Source organism: Fukomys damarensis, unplaced genomic scaffold, assembly GCF_012274545.1.
Source record: "Fukomys damarensis isolate Sample0158 unplaced genomic scaffold, DMR_v1.0_HiC HiC_scaffold_12, whole genome shotgun sequence".
Lineage (NCBI taxonomy): Eukaryota > Metazoa > Chordata > Mammalia > Rodentia > Bathyergidae > Fukomys > Fukomys damarensis.
Window position 1 is genome coordinate 827,612 of NW_022900924.1, and position 12,043 is coordinate 839,654.

Sequence of the window (12,043 nt, forward strand, 5' to 3'; positions counted from 1 at the left end):
CCCAGGCGGCCGGCAGGGTATGCTCGCCCCAGGCGAGGTTGGCGCGCTCTTGAAGGAGGGATTGAGCCCTGTATTAAACGGGCTGGTTGAACACATCTCTGGCCTTGGCCCCACTGAGAACCTCCAAAGCAGCAAGCACAGATTTAGAGGGTTTAGAGGGCCTAGACGCGGCCTCATCCCCCCCAGAGCTGGGTCCTTCCACGGCCGCCTGACCTAGATCCGCAGGCGCTCGCCGTGTGCCCAGCGCCCGAGCGCAGTCCGCCTGGTCTTGCAGCCGTGGTGTTTCCCCAGTGGCACGGAGGGAGCAGCCTGAGACTGAGAAGCTACTCGCCTTGTCACCGAGCCTGCTGGGGGCAGAGGCAAAACGCCACCCAGGGCCCCCGATTTGAGTGCGCAGCCGCAGTCAGCCCCGCCTGCAGAAAGGCCGAAGAGGGACAGGCTGGGCCCGGAGCTCTGTCCTCCATGCTGAAAGCACCGCCCACTCTCAGCCCCACCGCGCCAGGCCTCAGCCCAAGACACACACAACCACACGGATTGGGGCGCAGAGGCACTTGTCCGAGGCTCAGCCCATCCCAACCGCTGTGCCCTCCTGTCTTCCTTACAAGTAAAGCCTGTCTGTCTATCTGTCTGTCTTCGTCTTTTCTAGCCATGTGTGGTGGAGAGCTCTCTGCTGTAGCCGGGGTGGTGCTGTCCCCAAACTGGCCGGAGCCCTACGTGGAAGGTGAAGACTGTGTCTGGAAGATCCACGTAGGGGAGGAGAGGCGGATCTTCCTAGATATCCAGTTGTGAGTGCTTTGTGGGGGCCCCCATCCAGCACTTTGGGGAGATTGGGGAAGTTAAATCTTGCCTTACTGTTTCAATCAGTATTAATGAAGCACGTACTGTGTGCCACGGTGGGACCAACGGCTTGGACACTCAGAGTCCCTGCCTCCTGGAAATCCACTAAGATGTCAAATGAGCACATTCACAGAGAGTTGCATACCGTAACTTCAGCAAGCAACAAAAAGGCTTAAGGTGCTGTGAGAACCGGTACTGGGAATTTAAGCTAAAGAAGAGAGTCAGAAAAAAGAGGAAAGTCAGAAAAGGCCTCCCCAGGACCTGATATAAATGCTCAGAACTAAGGGATGAATTGGAGCAATGCATCCAAAGGGACGGGATGTGCAAAGGCCCCGTGGTAAGTGCAGGCATGCCCTTTTCAGAGGACTGAATGGCCAGAGTAGCAGTGAGGGAAAGGACACTCAACCACACACTCACTGTCTTTGTCCCCCGGCTAGACCAGAAGGTCCCCCTGACATCAGGGTCCGGTCTGGGTTTTCTTTTGTGCAAAGCCTGACACAGGGAAGGATCTCAGGAAGTAATGGCTGAAGGGAGCCCTGTTCCCGGGACTGTGTCTGATTCCTGTGCCCCGTGGGAGTCACCATTGGCGGCTGTATCCAGAATGTCCACTGGGGCACAGTGTGGGCGTACGGGGCAAGCTCCACAGGTGGTTGGCCTAAACATTTGTGGCAAGGTCACCTCAGAAAGAGCCCCCCAGAGGGGGATGCGGGGGAAAAGCAACGGAGGTCCTGGGGCCACAGAGCTGGCCAGGAGCAGAGCGGAAAGCCAGGCCTCGGCAGCTCCTCACCGTGCCCTTTGCACTGCCTGGGAGACAGGGCACAGGGCGGGGTGGGGACAGAGACAGATGGCAGTGGAGAGAGACTCCAGGCAGAGCGGGTGGCCGAGGGGATGGAGGGTGAGGCTGACGGCTGGCAATGCTTGCACCTGGGGCCCAGCCAGCCCGGGGAGAGCCCCACCACCTCCTCCGCGAGGCCCTGTGGTGGGAGCTTCTCCTGGGCTCCTTAAAGTGTCCGTGCTCTGTGGCCAGAATGGTGCGTGCATCCCAGCCCCTGCTGCCTCTTTAGCGGACCCCTTGCCCCACCCCCTCCCCACACCCTCCCCTCACCCTCGTGTCTGGAGTAAGATGCTCTTTGACTCCTTCCAGACGTGGTTTGTCGATGTCTACTCTGTGCCAAGTGGGACTGAGGCTGCTGAAAAGGCCCCAGAGTTGTCTCTTCAGCACCAAAGTTTATCGTGAGAAGCACAGTGGCCAAGGGCACCCCAAACACCAGATCTCTTCCCCCCACCTGCTCCCTGCCATCTTCCCGTCTCAGTAAGGAGCGATCCATTCTACCAGCTGCCCAGGCAAAAGCAAAGCAGACAAACCAACCGTGGGTCTTTCTGGCCCCGTGGGACTCTGGTAAACATCCGACAGCTGGTTATCTCAGCAAGTGGGGGCCGTGGCCCTCGATCTCACCGCTTGCCAATTTCTCTGGTGTAAAGACTTCCAGTGCAGCCAATGTCAGGGTGGTTACAGGCTCAACAAACTGGATGTTTAACAGTGGGCTCTGCAGCACTAGTAGGAGCTGGCTTCAGCACATTCGCTGTGAACGGGATTCTTCTGTTTACTCTGCATCCAAATCCTCAGGAAATCCTGCTGAGTCTAATAAAAGGTGAAAACACCCAGAGTCCAGGCACTTCAGGTCCCTACACCGCCTGCACCACGGTCCACACCTCCATCGTATTGGCCTGGGTCATGACAAGTGACTTCCTTCTGTTCACCCTGTTCCGCTCCTGCCCTCTCTTGGCTGTCTCTAAGCCAACATCCTAGTAAAACCTAAGTCAGACCACATGCTTCTCTGCTCAGAACTCTATCGTAGCTCATTCACTTGGCGTAAGAGCCAAAGTTCTTACCAAAGCTCTCACAGGATGTGGCCCAGGGCTACACCTCCTACATCCACTCTTCACTCACTCTTCTCTCTCTTTCTCTCTCTGCCTCTGACCACACCGGCCTTCTTGCTGTTCTGCAGACTTACAGACCACAGGGCCTTTGCACCGATGCTCTGCTCCTAATACCTGTGTAGCCCACCTCTTGTACTCAACCCGCCCTGCTTCCTGCAGGACTTGCCCCCCTCACACACCGCTGCATTTGTTCACATCTCATCCCTGCCCCTCCACCCAGAATGTCATGACCCTGAGGGTTGGAGCTTTTTGCTGCTTTATCCACTGCCATCACCCCAGTGGATGGACCAGGGCCTGGCCCGTTGTAGTTGCTCGATAAATAAGAATCAATGGAATATAGGTACCTGGTCTGGCCACACGGCCAGGAGGTTTCAAAGCCAGAATGTGAGCCTGGGTCCAGGTCCAGGTATCTGTGCTGCACGAAAGGGAAGGGGCAGAGACACAGGATGGAGAAATTCTCCGAGGGATGCGGCCTTCATTTGTCCACTCGCGTTTACCACGGGGCCAGAAGAGGAGTAGCTAAGAAGATCTGGGCTAGGAATTAGGAGGTGCAGTAAGCGTGGCACGGAGACCCCGGGGGAAGGCTTTGTGAGCTCCAGTGACAGGGTTTTCATCAGGGCCTTTAGAATACCGAAAGCAGGGGCCTTGGGTCCCCATCCTGCGTTGTTTAAATCCAGGTTGTCCCACTGGACAGTCGGCACCAGGTGTGAAGTCCGGGCAAGGGGACAGCCTCCCAGGCAGGCCCGGGTCGGGGCCGGTGAGGAGGGCATCGTCCTCCCTAGCGCCAGTGACCTGCATGGAGGGCCTGAGGGCTTCAGTGACACCGGAATCGGTCGGGCCCCACGGCCAGTCTTGCCAGGAGTGAGTTCGGTTTGATCCCAGCAGCAACAGGGGCTCTGGCCATGAGCCAAGCAGGTGCTGCCAGCCCGGGAGCAGCGGCAGATTCAAAGCCACAGGACACGGGGACGTAGGCCCGGGGCGCGAGTGTGAGGCTGGCAGCAGACGTGAAGGAAAGGCTTCCTGGGGAGGCGGTGTCTGAGCAGCGGTTCTCCACCAGGACGCCGGCCCGTGTCCGGGCCGCTGGAGCTGTGGCTGTCGGAAGGGTGCACTGGGCACACAGGGGGTAGGGACGGTCCTGCTGGAGAGCGGCAGCGCCGCCTGGGGAAACTTGAGGACGGAGACGAGAGGGGCAAAGGGGGAGGGAGTCACGCTGCAGCCTGAAAGAGCAGCCCGAGTTGGGATCGCGGGGCTGTGTTATCTGCTCACAGTATAATTTGCCGGGCACTCGGTGCGTCTCTGGCATCTTCACAACGAGCAGGTGCACTGGGGGTTCTGTTAAAATTCTCTCCATTTTGCAGATGAGTAAACTGGGGCCCAGAGAGATAGGAGAGAGCCTTGCAGAGCCCCACTCGCCGTGTCTGTTGGGGCCTTGCGAAGAGCTGAGAGAAGCCTCAGGGATCTGAAGCCGTCTGGGGAATAACAAGGGGCCACCCAGGAGGCTGTGATCCGAGGGCCTTCGCGGCCACGCTGGAGAGTCTGGACTTCTCTGAACGGGCAGCACAGGGCGGATTTCAGGCACTCGTAGGGGCCAAAGCTTGCAGAAGGACAGGAGTACTCAGCGACTGCCCCTGGCAAACCGGCTCCTGCTCCACGAGGTGCCTTCTGCCCCGGAAGTGAGAACAGCAGGGCCCGGCCAGGGTCCAGGGCCCCCAAACTGCCAAGTCTCATTGATCTTGCTTGGTTTCCCCTCACGGTTTTAGTAAACCAATTTGGGTTTGATAGCAAAAATAATTCCGTCTGCGGGGCCCCTCTGCATTTCTGAGTGCTTCAGTCGTCACGGAGCGCGTGGAGGAGGGGAAGGAGCTGGCGCTGCAGACCAGCAGGTCGGTGGCCTGGTGGGGCCAAGTCACAGGGACGTAAGCCACGTGGGGGAGCAGGGGAGGAGCCGTCTTCCCGTTCTCTCGGGCAAAGCTCCAGGGTAACAGCTGATGCCTGTGCGGCAGGAAAGCGGTTCCAAGTAGTCACCAGTTTACTAAGGACCCACTGTGTGCTGGGCCCCAGCTGCTTGGTCTGTGCCCATGAGCGATAATGAATGTTGGACGTTATTCTGTAGAGGTAATAATTACATCAATGACAGCTGATTCATTACGGAAGGGTCATTACCCACATCCGGGAGAATGGCCTACGGTGTCCGGCGTGTCGCTGGGCCTTCGCTAAGCGGAGACTGGGTGTGAGGCGGGTGGCATCACAGCACCGCCTCACGGGCTGGGAAACGACAGTGAGGAGCCTCCCCTGGTCGCAGGGCCGATGAAGGCTGAGCGCGTGGCGGCATCCGCATTCCCGGACTGGGTCAGGCTGTTCCAGAGCAGCTGCTGTCTGAGCAGAGCCTCGAGGACCCCGGTGAGGTCCAGAGCTCAGCAAGGGCCCCGACGCCACGAGCAAGTGGTGTAGAGAGAGGCAGGCGGAGCCCTGCGGCTTGGCGGGAGGGGGGCTTGATCTGCGGGTCCTGCGGTGTCACCGGGAAGGTGACCTCCGGGGGGAACCCTGAAGGGCATCGGCGGTGAGCTGGGGGGTGGCTCCCAGGAAGGGCCTCAGGAGCAGTTGGCCCATAGCTCAGTGTGTTCGTCCCTGCCCTGTGCCAGCCTCACGCTAAATTCTTGGCGTTCATCCTCTCCTTGATGACCATGAACACCAACCAGTCCGTGGAAGACTCGGTGTGTGCTTTACCTGTGGCACCTCACTGTATTGTGCGGCATCACGGTGACTGCGTGGGGAAACTGAGGCGGAGAGCGACCAGGCAGCTTGCCCAAGGGTCACACAGCTGTGAAGGACTCAAGTCCTGGACTCTGGGGTCAAATCCAGTGTGAAAACTGCACAGTACACGGTAGGGAGGTACTCCCCGCAACCCCACTTTGAAGAAGAAGAAACTGAGGTCAGAGCAGGGCCACCTGCCATTCCCTGGGTGCCTACCGCAAATACTCATGCACGTCTGGAGGGCGAGTCTCCTCCGAGTCTCCACTCAGCCTGCCTGGCCCCTGTGGAGCCGGCTGACATCCCCTCACCCTGCAGGTGGGCACAGCTCCCTAAGCAAGCAGTCAAAGGCTGCGACTGCCAACCCATTCTGCTAAGTGAGACCCAAGCCCTAAAAATTAATTGCCTCATCCAGAGACACTTCTGCCCCACAAACAGAGAGCTGCTCTGGGCTACAAGAAATTCTCCTCAGAGGCAGGCCAGGGAAGGGAGGTTTGAAAGTGCAGGACAGCGCTGACCTCAGGGGAACAGATTCAGATACCTGCAGAAATCACGGGAGAGTAAAAATGCAGCCAGCTGATCCAGACTCACCAGCCCAAGATACATTCAAAGCTCCAAGTTCTAAGAAGTCAGGCAGGACATACCAAAGTTCATAGAGTCCTAATCCCATCATGAGGTGGACGAGGAAACTGAGGTCTGGAGACAGGAAGAGACTGCCCTCGAGGCACTGTATCAGTCAGCTACTGCAGAGTAACAAACACCTCTGGCCTCCTCTGTGTGGATAGCAAGCATGTGCCACTGTGATTCTGGGAGTCAGTAAGGTGGCTCTTGTCTCAGGGGTTCTCACTTGTGTCCAGGGTAGGTATTGGTTGGGTGGGCGGCTCTGCTGGTTTTGGCTGGTCTTTTCCATGTTCTTGAGGGGGGCTGGCAGCCGGATGGTCCATGCAGGCCCAGACTGGGATGGTTCAGCTCTGCTGCAGGTGTCTCTCCTCTTCTAGTTGTTAACTTGCACTTGTTTCTCTGGTTACCAGCAGCAATTCTAAGTAAAACAACAGAAGCATTCAAGGTGTCTGTGGTGTCCTGTGGCAAAGCCCAAGGCAAGGACCAGCCCTGATGCAAGGGGTGGAGGAGTAGCCTCCTCCCTCTTGATGGGAGCCTGATCCAAATCATGTAGGTTCAGAATTTTGGGCCCATTCACCCTCAAGCCACCATAACCACCAACAGATGGGGATTCAAACTCAGGTCTCCTGGTTCCAGTCCATATCCTCAAATGGCATCACTGTGCACAAGGGCCCTAAAAGAACTTCTGGAGCAGGAGCTGCTCTGAAAACTTCTTGAATGTTCTCAAGGTACACACAGTAGGAGCTCTTGGGTTTGTGTTTCAAGTCTTCCAAGTATGGGCTGTGTAACCTGAGGCAAAATACCTGGATTCTCTGAGCCCCAGGCTCTTTTTATTTTTTAGTTTTTATTTATTTATTTTGTACTAGGGATCAAACTCAGGACCATGCACTTGCAAAGCAAGCAGTGCGACCCCTGCGCTAAATCCCCAGCTCTCCCCCAGACTCTTATCTTTAAAACAAGGATAATAATGGTCAAAGCTCCTGTCAGAGTTCCCAAGCGAATGTAATAGTGCACTGTGCAGAGGCACATGCGAGGGTCTCGTGCATTAACGCGCCCCTCAGCGGGCTCAGCAGCTGTGATCATGCTGCCCGGGGCCCGTGTGTAGATTGAGCTCCATTACAGTCACATGCACACCGGCTCACACAGGTCGAGCCCCTGCGCATGAGGCTGGGGTGTGATGTAGGGAGCACAGGATCTGCCCAAAGATCCTGCCCAGTGGCCCACCTGACCCTGCGCTGCCTCTCCTGCCCGGTCTGTGGGGGCAGCGGTGGCAACTTGGGCGTGCACAGGTGTCGTGGTTGGGCTCCTCCACCCCGTGGAGGTCCTGTGAGTGGACCTGCTCCCCGGCTGAGCCGGGACCCCTTCTCCCAGGTATCGGGCTGATGAGCTCGGTGCAATTAGACATGACTTCTCAGGGAGCCGGGCTGCTTGTTTAGTGACGCCCCGACAAGCGCTGGCCTCGTGGGCTTATTGCTCTCCAAGTAAACCCGCTGCAGGGCCAGACTCGCAATCGAGCAGCGGAGCCCTAACTCGGAGGACGGCTGCTGGGCCACGGGGCTGAAGTGCCCCGACTGCACACTCACGCAACTCCTCTGCGCGCGTCACCTCTGGCTGCCCCGATCCTCAGGACGATCTGAGATTGACAGCAGTGTCCCGTGTTGCACGCTGATCTTTGCAGGCGAGGCGGCTCGCTCAGCGCCCTCTGCACCTTCGGCGATTCCTCAGGAGTGGAGTCCGGGCAGCCTCCTGAGAGTCTGAGTCGGGCCCGGTGTGCATACCTGGGGGTGGAGGAGGCGCAGGAAGGTGGAGCAGTGGAGGCCTCGGCAAGCCAGGCAGGAGCAGCCAGGCAGGAGCAGCGGCTGCAGCAGGAGCCCTGCATGAGGGTCCATGTGAGCATGGCCGGGCACCCTGCTGGACGCCCTCTGTGTCCCCCGGGTGGAGCTGGGACCCCTCCGAGGTCCCCAGCATTCGAGTTGTCCTGCAGGACGGTTCCCATCAGGCCAAGCGGAGACGCACACTGCACCCCGCACGACACACGCGCGAGTCTGAGTCCACCCGTTGGCTCCACACCTCCAGGTCAGCCCGGCCACCGACTCGCAGGCCCTGGGTCCCACCCACCATCAGTCTGGGAGAGCTCACATCTGGCAGAGGGCCACGCGGGCACTGCCGCGCAGGGAGCGTCTGGAAGGTCGCAGCCTCCACCTGCGGCCACCCCGAGTTTGGACACACCAGGCAAAGCCACCTGTTTCTCACCCTTGCCCAACCCTGCTAGGGAGCCAGGGAGGCATGGGGAATGGTGGGGCCCAAGCCCTCAACACAAGAAAATCGTGGAGGTATTTGGCCCAGACATTGTTCATTGTTTTTAATTTGTGACTTCTGATATTTTCATCTGGGGAAGCTGAGGTCCAGGCTTGGGAAGCAGCTTGTCTACAGTCACAGATCCGAGATGCAGCAGAGGGCCCCTCTCCCTGAGCCCCAGCCACACCTCTCACCCCGCCACCTGGGCCCTCAGCATTACAAAGGGAGTTTTCCTTGAAGCCTGGCAGAGCGGCACACGCCTGCAATCCCAGCACTCCGGGAAGCTGAGGCAAAACTACCACAAGTTCAAGACCGGCCTGGGCAACCTACTGAGATCCTGTTTCGAAATTTTAAATAGGACTGGGGTTGTGGCTCAGTGCCAAGACCCTGTGTCTCTGATGTGCAGCTAGGAGCCACTGTGGACGAGCGCTAGGTGAGCACGCGGGGGAGAGAAGGTAGGAAGAAGGGAAGGAAGTGAGCAGGGGCAGGGCAGGAAGAGGGAAGCACAGAGAAGGAAACTATTCTCTGCTGTCCGTTAAGTCCTTTTAGGGAACCAAAGAGATTGGCTGTCGGTGTCCCCCGAAGCCGACATGGTTTCGCGTCTTGTCTGCCTTTTCATCAAATTCAGTGAAAATTAAATCAGCCCCCAAAGGACCCCGCACCGACTCCATGGCGCAGGTTGTGCGGCATCTGAAAGGAGCACAGGGCCCGTGGGACTTGGAGTTCAGGGCTCAGTGTGCTCCTCTGTGTAATGGGATCAGTGATGTTTTCTCTGACTGCTTCGTCATGTGGTTGGAGGGATCGGATGGGAGAACAGCCACAGAGGAGTGGTAAACAGACTTCTTACGGCTTTCTGGAAAAAAATATGTATCACACAAAAGTTCTGTTTCTCCTATATTTATGGTTTTGATTCCCTTTCCCCTAATTTAAATCCGATTTGCTGTTTAATCCTGACATCTACTGCCCTGGGGAAATTTTGCCTTAAGTACAAGATAGTCTTCTTAGGAAAGTCTTCTATTTAAGTCTTTGAGTCTTGGCTTCCTCATCTGAAAAAAGGAGATAAATTCACCATTCTCCATTCTCTTAAATGGCATTGATGTCACTTCCCCAGGCTCTCTGCACAGAGCGTGTGCCTCAGGGAGCACCACAGGCAGGTGGGGTCCAGTGGCCATCGCTCCTGTTCTGCCCCCAACTACATCTGCTTAGATTCCAGCTCTCTGGTACAACCTCTGGTGCCTCGGTTTACCTATCTGAGGAATGGGTGAGAATAGGACAGGCTGAAATGTTTGGAATCAAAAGTGTTTGCATTTTGGATTTGGGGTGTTTGTGTACACATTAGGATGGGACCCAAGCCTAGGCAGAAATTCATTTGTTTTATCTACACCTTGGATGCAGAGCCTGAAGGGGACATCACACAAGATCGCAGTGCACGTGCTTTTCAATGGAGACCTATCGCTTGAGGGTCAGACGGAAGTATGGGATTTTAGATTCTCCTATTCCTGAAGTTCATAGGGTTAGTCTAGAACAGTGGTGGTGAGCCTGTGGCATGCATGTTGTTGTATTTTCCTTTTAAGACAAAAAGATGTCCGTGTAGAGTTGTTCACTAAAACTCAGGTTTTAGTGAAGAGTTGGCACTTCGGGATGAGGGAGTAGCTTGGGGTTGCAGCTTGGCGCTCGGCCTGGTCTCTGAAAGGTTCGCCGTCCCCAGACTAGAATAAGAGGACGTGGCCCTCAGGCAGTGCTGAGAGGAGCCCTGGCTGGGGGGGGGGAGAGAGCCTTGGGAGAATCTGGCCAATGAGCAGATCCACACAGGCGCAAGGTGGAGTTGGGACCCGAGGTCCCCTGAAGACCAGGAGACAGGTGAGCGAACAGAGAGGGAGCGGAGCTTCTCCCGGGAAAGGAGCCGGCCCTGACCGCCATGCACAGCAGGCTGGAGACAGGCGTGGGGGCCACCGGGGGCTGCTGTGCCAGATGCGTGAGACAGGAAGGGGCTGGGACCCCCTGGCGCCTCCCCCAGCACGGGATGGGAAACTGCACTTCCTTCCGAGGGCCATGGTTTGCTTTTTCCGCGGCCCGTTCCTAATTGGCTTGCCTTTTCCCTTTGGATTCGTCCAAGGAAAGTAATGTCCGAGAAATGAGCAGGCCGAGGCACAAGCCGTATACTTATATATTATGCTGATTCTCATTTAAATACACACATTACCACTGGGTATCTTTAAATGTTTGTCTACCTAAAATATCAGGAAACCTTTTAAAGGCGCTCTGTCTAGGCGAGGGCCAAACATTTGCGAGGAAAAGGGAAAGCAGGGGGTGTTTCCTGATCACCTCTCTCTGTGCCCTCCGTGGGGTATTAACTCACTCACTTCCTCACCTACCCGGGCCATCCGGGGTCCTGACTGGTCGGGGTCGGACGCTGGCGCCTGCGATAGAGGGCTGTGCATCTGCCGCCCTCCGCTGGCAATGAGAAGAATTACTTCACAGGAGAGGGGCTTGCGAGTCTGGGGGATTTGGATTTGCGTCCTCTCCTCAGTGCAGACCCCATGAAAGCAACCGTGACCGTCCCACTGGCTGTTTCTATCGCCTCTGAAGAGTTAATGAATTCACAGGATTTGCAACGCAAAGGTCCAAGCGAGCCTACTGCCAGCATTAATCTTTCCGCCCTCCCCGGCACAAAGTCCCTTCCCCAGTTTCCCTTCCTGTCAGCAGCCCCTGGATCTTCCTGACTCCGCTTCAGCACTTCAGACGCTGCAAGAGAAATCGCTGCTCCACCGTCACGGAGCCCCCCAGGCTAAGCAGCGAGCCTAACACCGATTTTATCACATACTCCGCTCCATGCGATTGATAATAACTACAAGCAAAACAAAACAAATTTAATTATCACCAGGCGATGCAAAATGTTTAGGAGGTTAAATAACCTTCAGAGCCTGTAGGAAGACAGTAGTACCTTGGTAGAAGACAGACAAGGTTGGAAAGCACAGGTCTGACCCAGTTCGCGTTAGGTGGGTAGCGGGAGGGGGGAGGCAGTGACACCCCAGCCCCGGGGCTTACTTGTGACTTGTCATACACTTTCTCTGGTGCAGGACTGGCATACTCTGGGGCCCATGGAGAGGTGGCTAAGCCACTACTTCCAGCTCAGGCTTTGGCGCCAACAGACCGAGGTTTTTGCCCCAGGTCTGATTCTCCTGTGACCTCGGGTGCGTGGTGGCACCTTGCTTCCCTATCTGTGAAGGGCAGCTGATCACAAACGTCATTTCTGAGGCTGTTTGAATGCCAAATACGTAGTAGGCAGTGCTGTTTCCTGAGAGATCGTTTCTCGGACAACCATTGAGAGCCCTGCTTTGCTGTGCATGTTTTGTTTCACTTGGCTTGGCTTGGCTTGGCTTGGCTTGGTATTAGGGACCCCAGGGCCTCTGCACTGAGCTATAGACCAGCCCTATTTATTTATTTAAAAACAATATCTCATTAAGTCGCTAAGTTGTCCAGGCTGGGCTCAAACTTGCCACCCTCCTGCTTCAGCCTCCCAAAGCACTGGGATTACATGTGTCCACCACCACGCCCAGTGGGACTACCATTCCTAAGGCCCTGAGACAAGGGG

The 12,043-nt window shown here is 56.6% G+C and overlaps 1 protein-coding gene across 1 annotated transcript in view; it reads left to right on the top strand.

The window, feature by feature from the left end:
* Nucleotides 1–12,043, top strand: part of Sez6l (seizure related 6 homolog like) — a 67,652-nt gene that overhangs the window by 19,783 nt on the left and 35,826 nt on the right. The window contains exon 10 of the mRNA XM_019204486.2: nucleotides 647–785. Coding sequence (XP_019060031.2) covers nucleotides 647–785 — 139 coding nt within the window. The remainder of the gene's footprint in view (nucleotides 1–646; nucleotides 786–12,043) is intronic.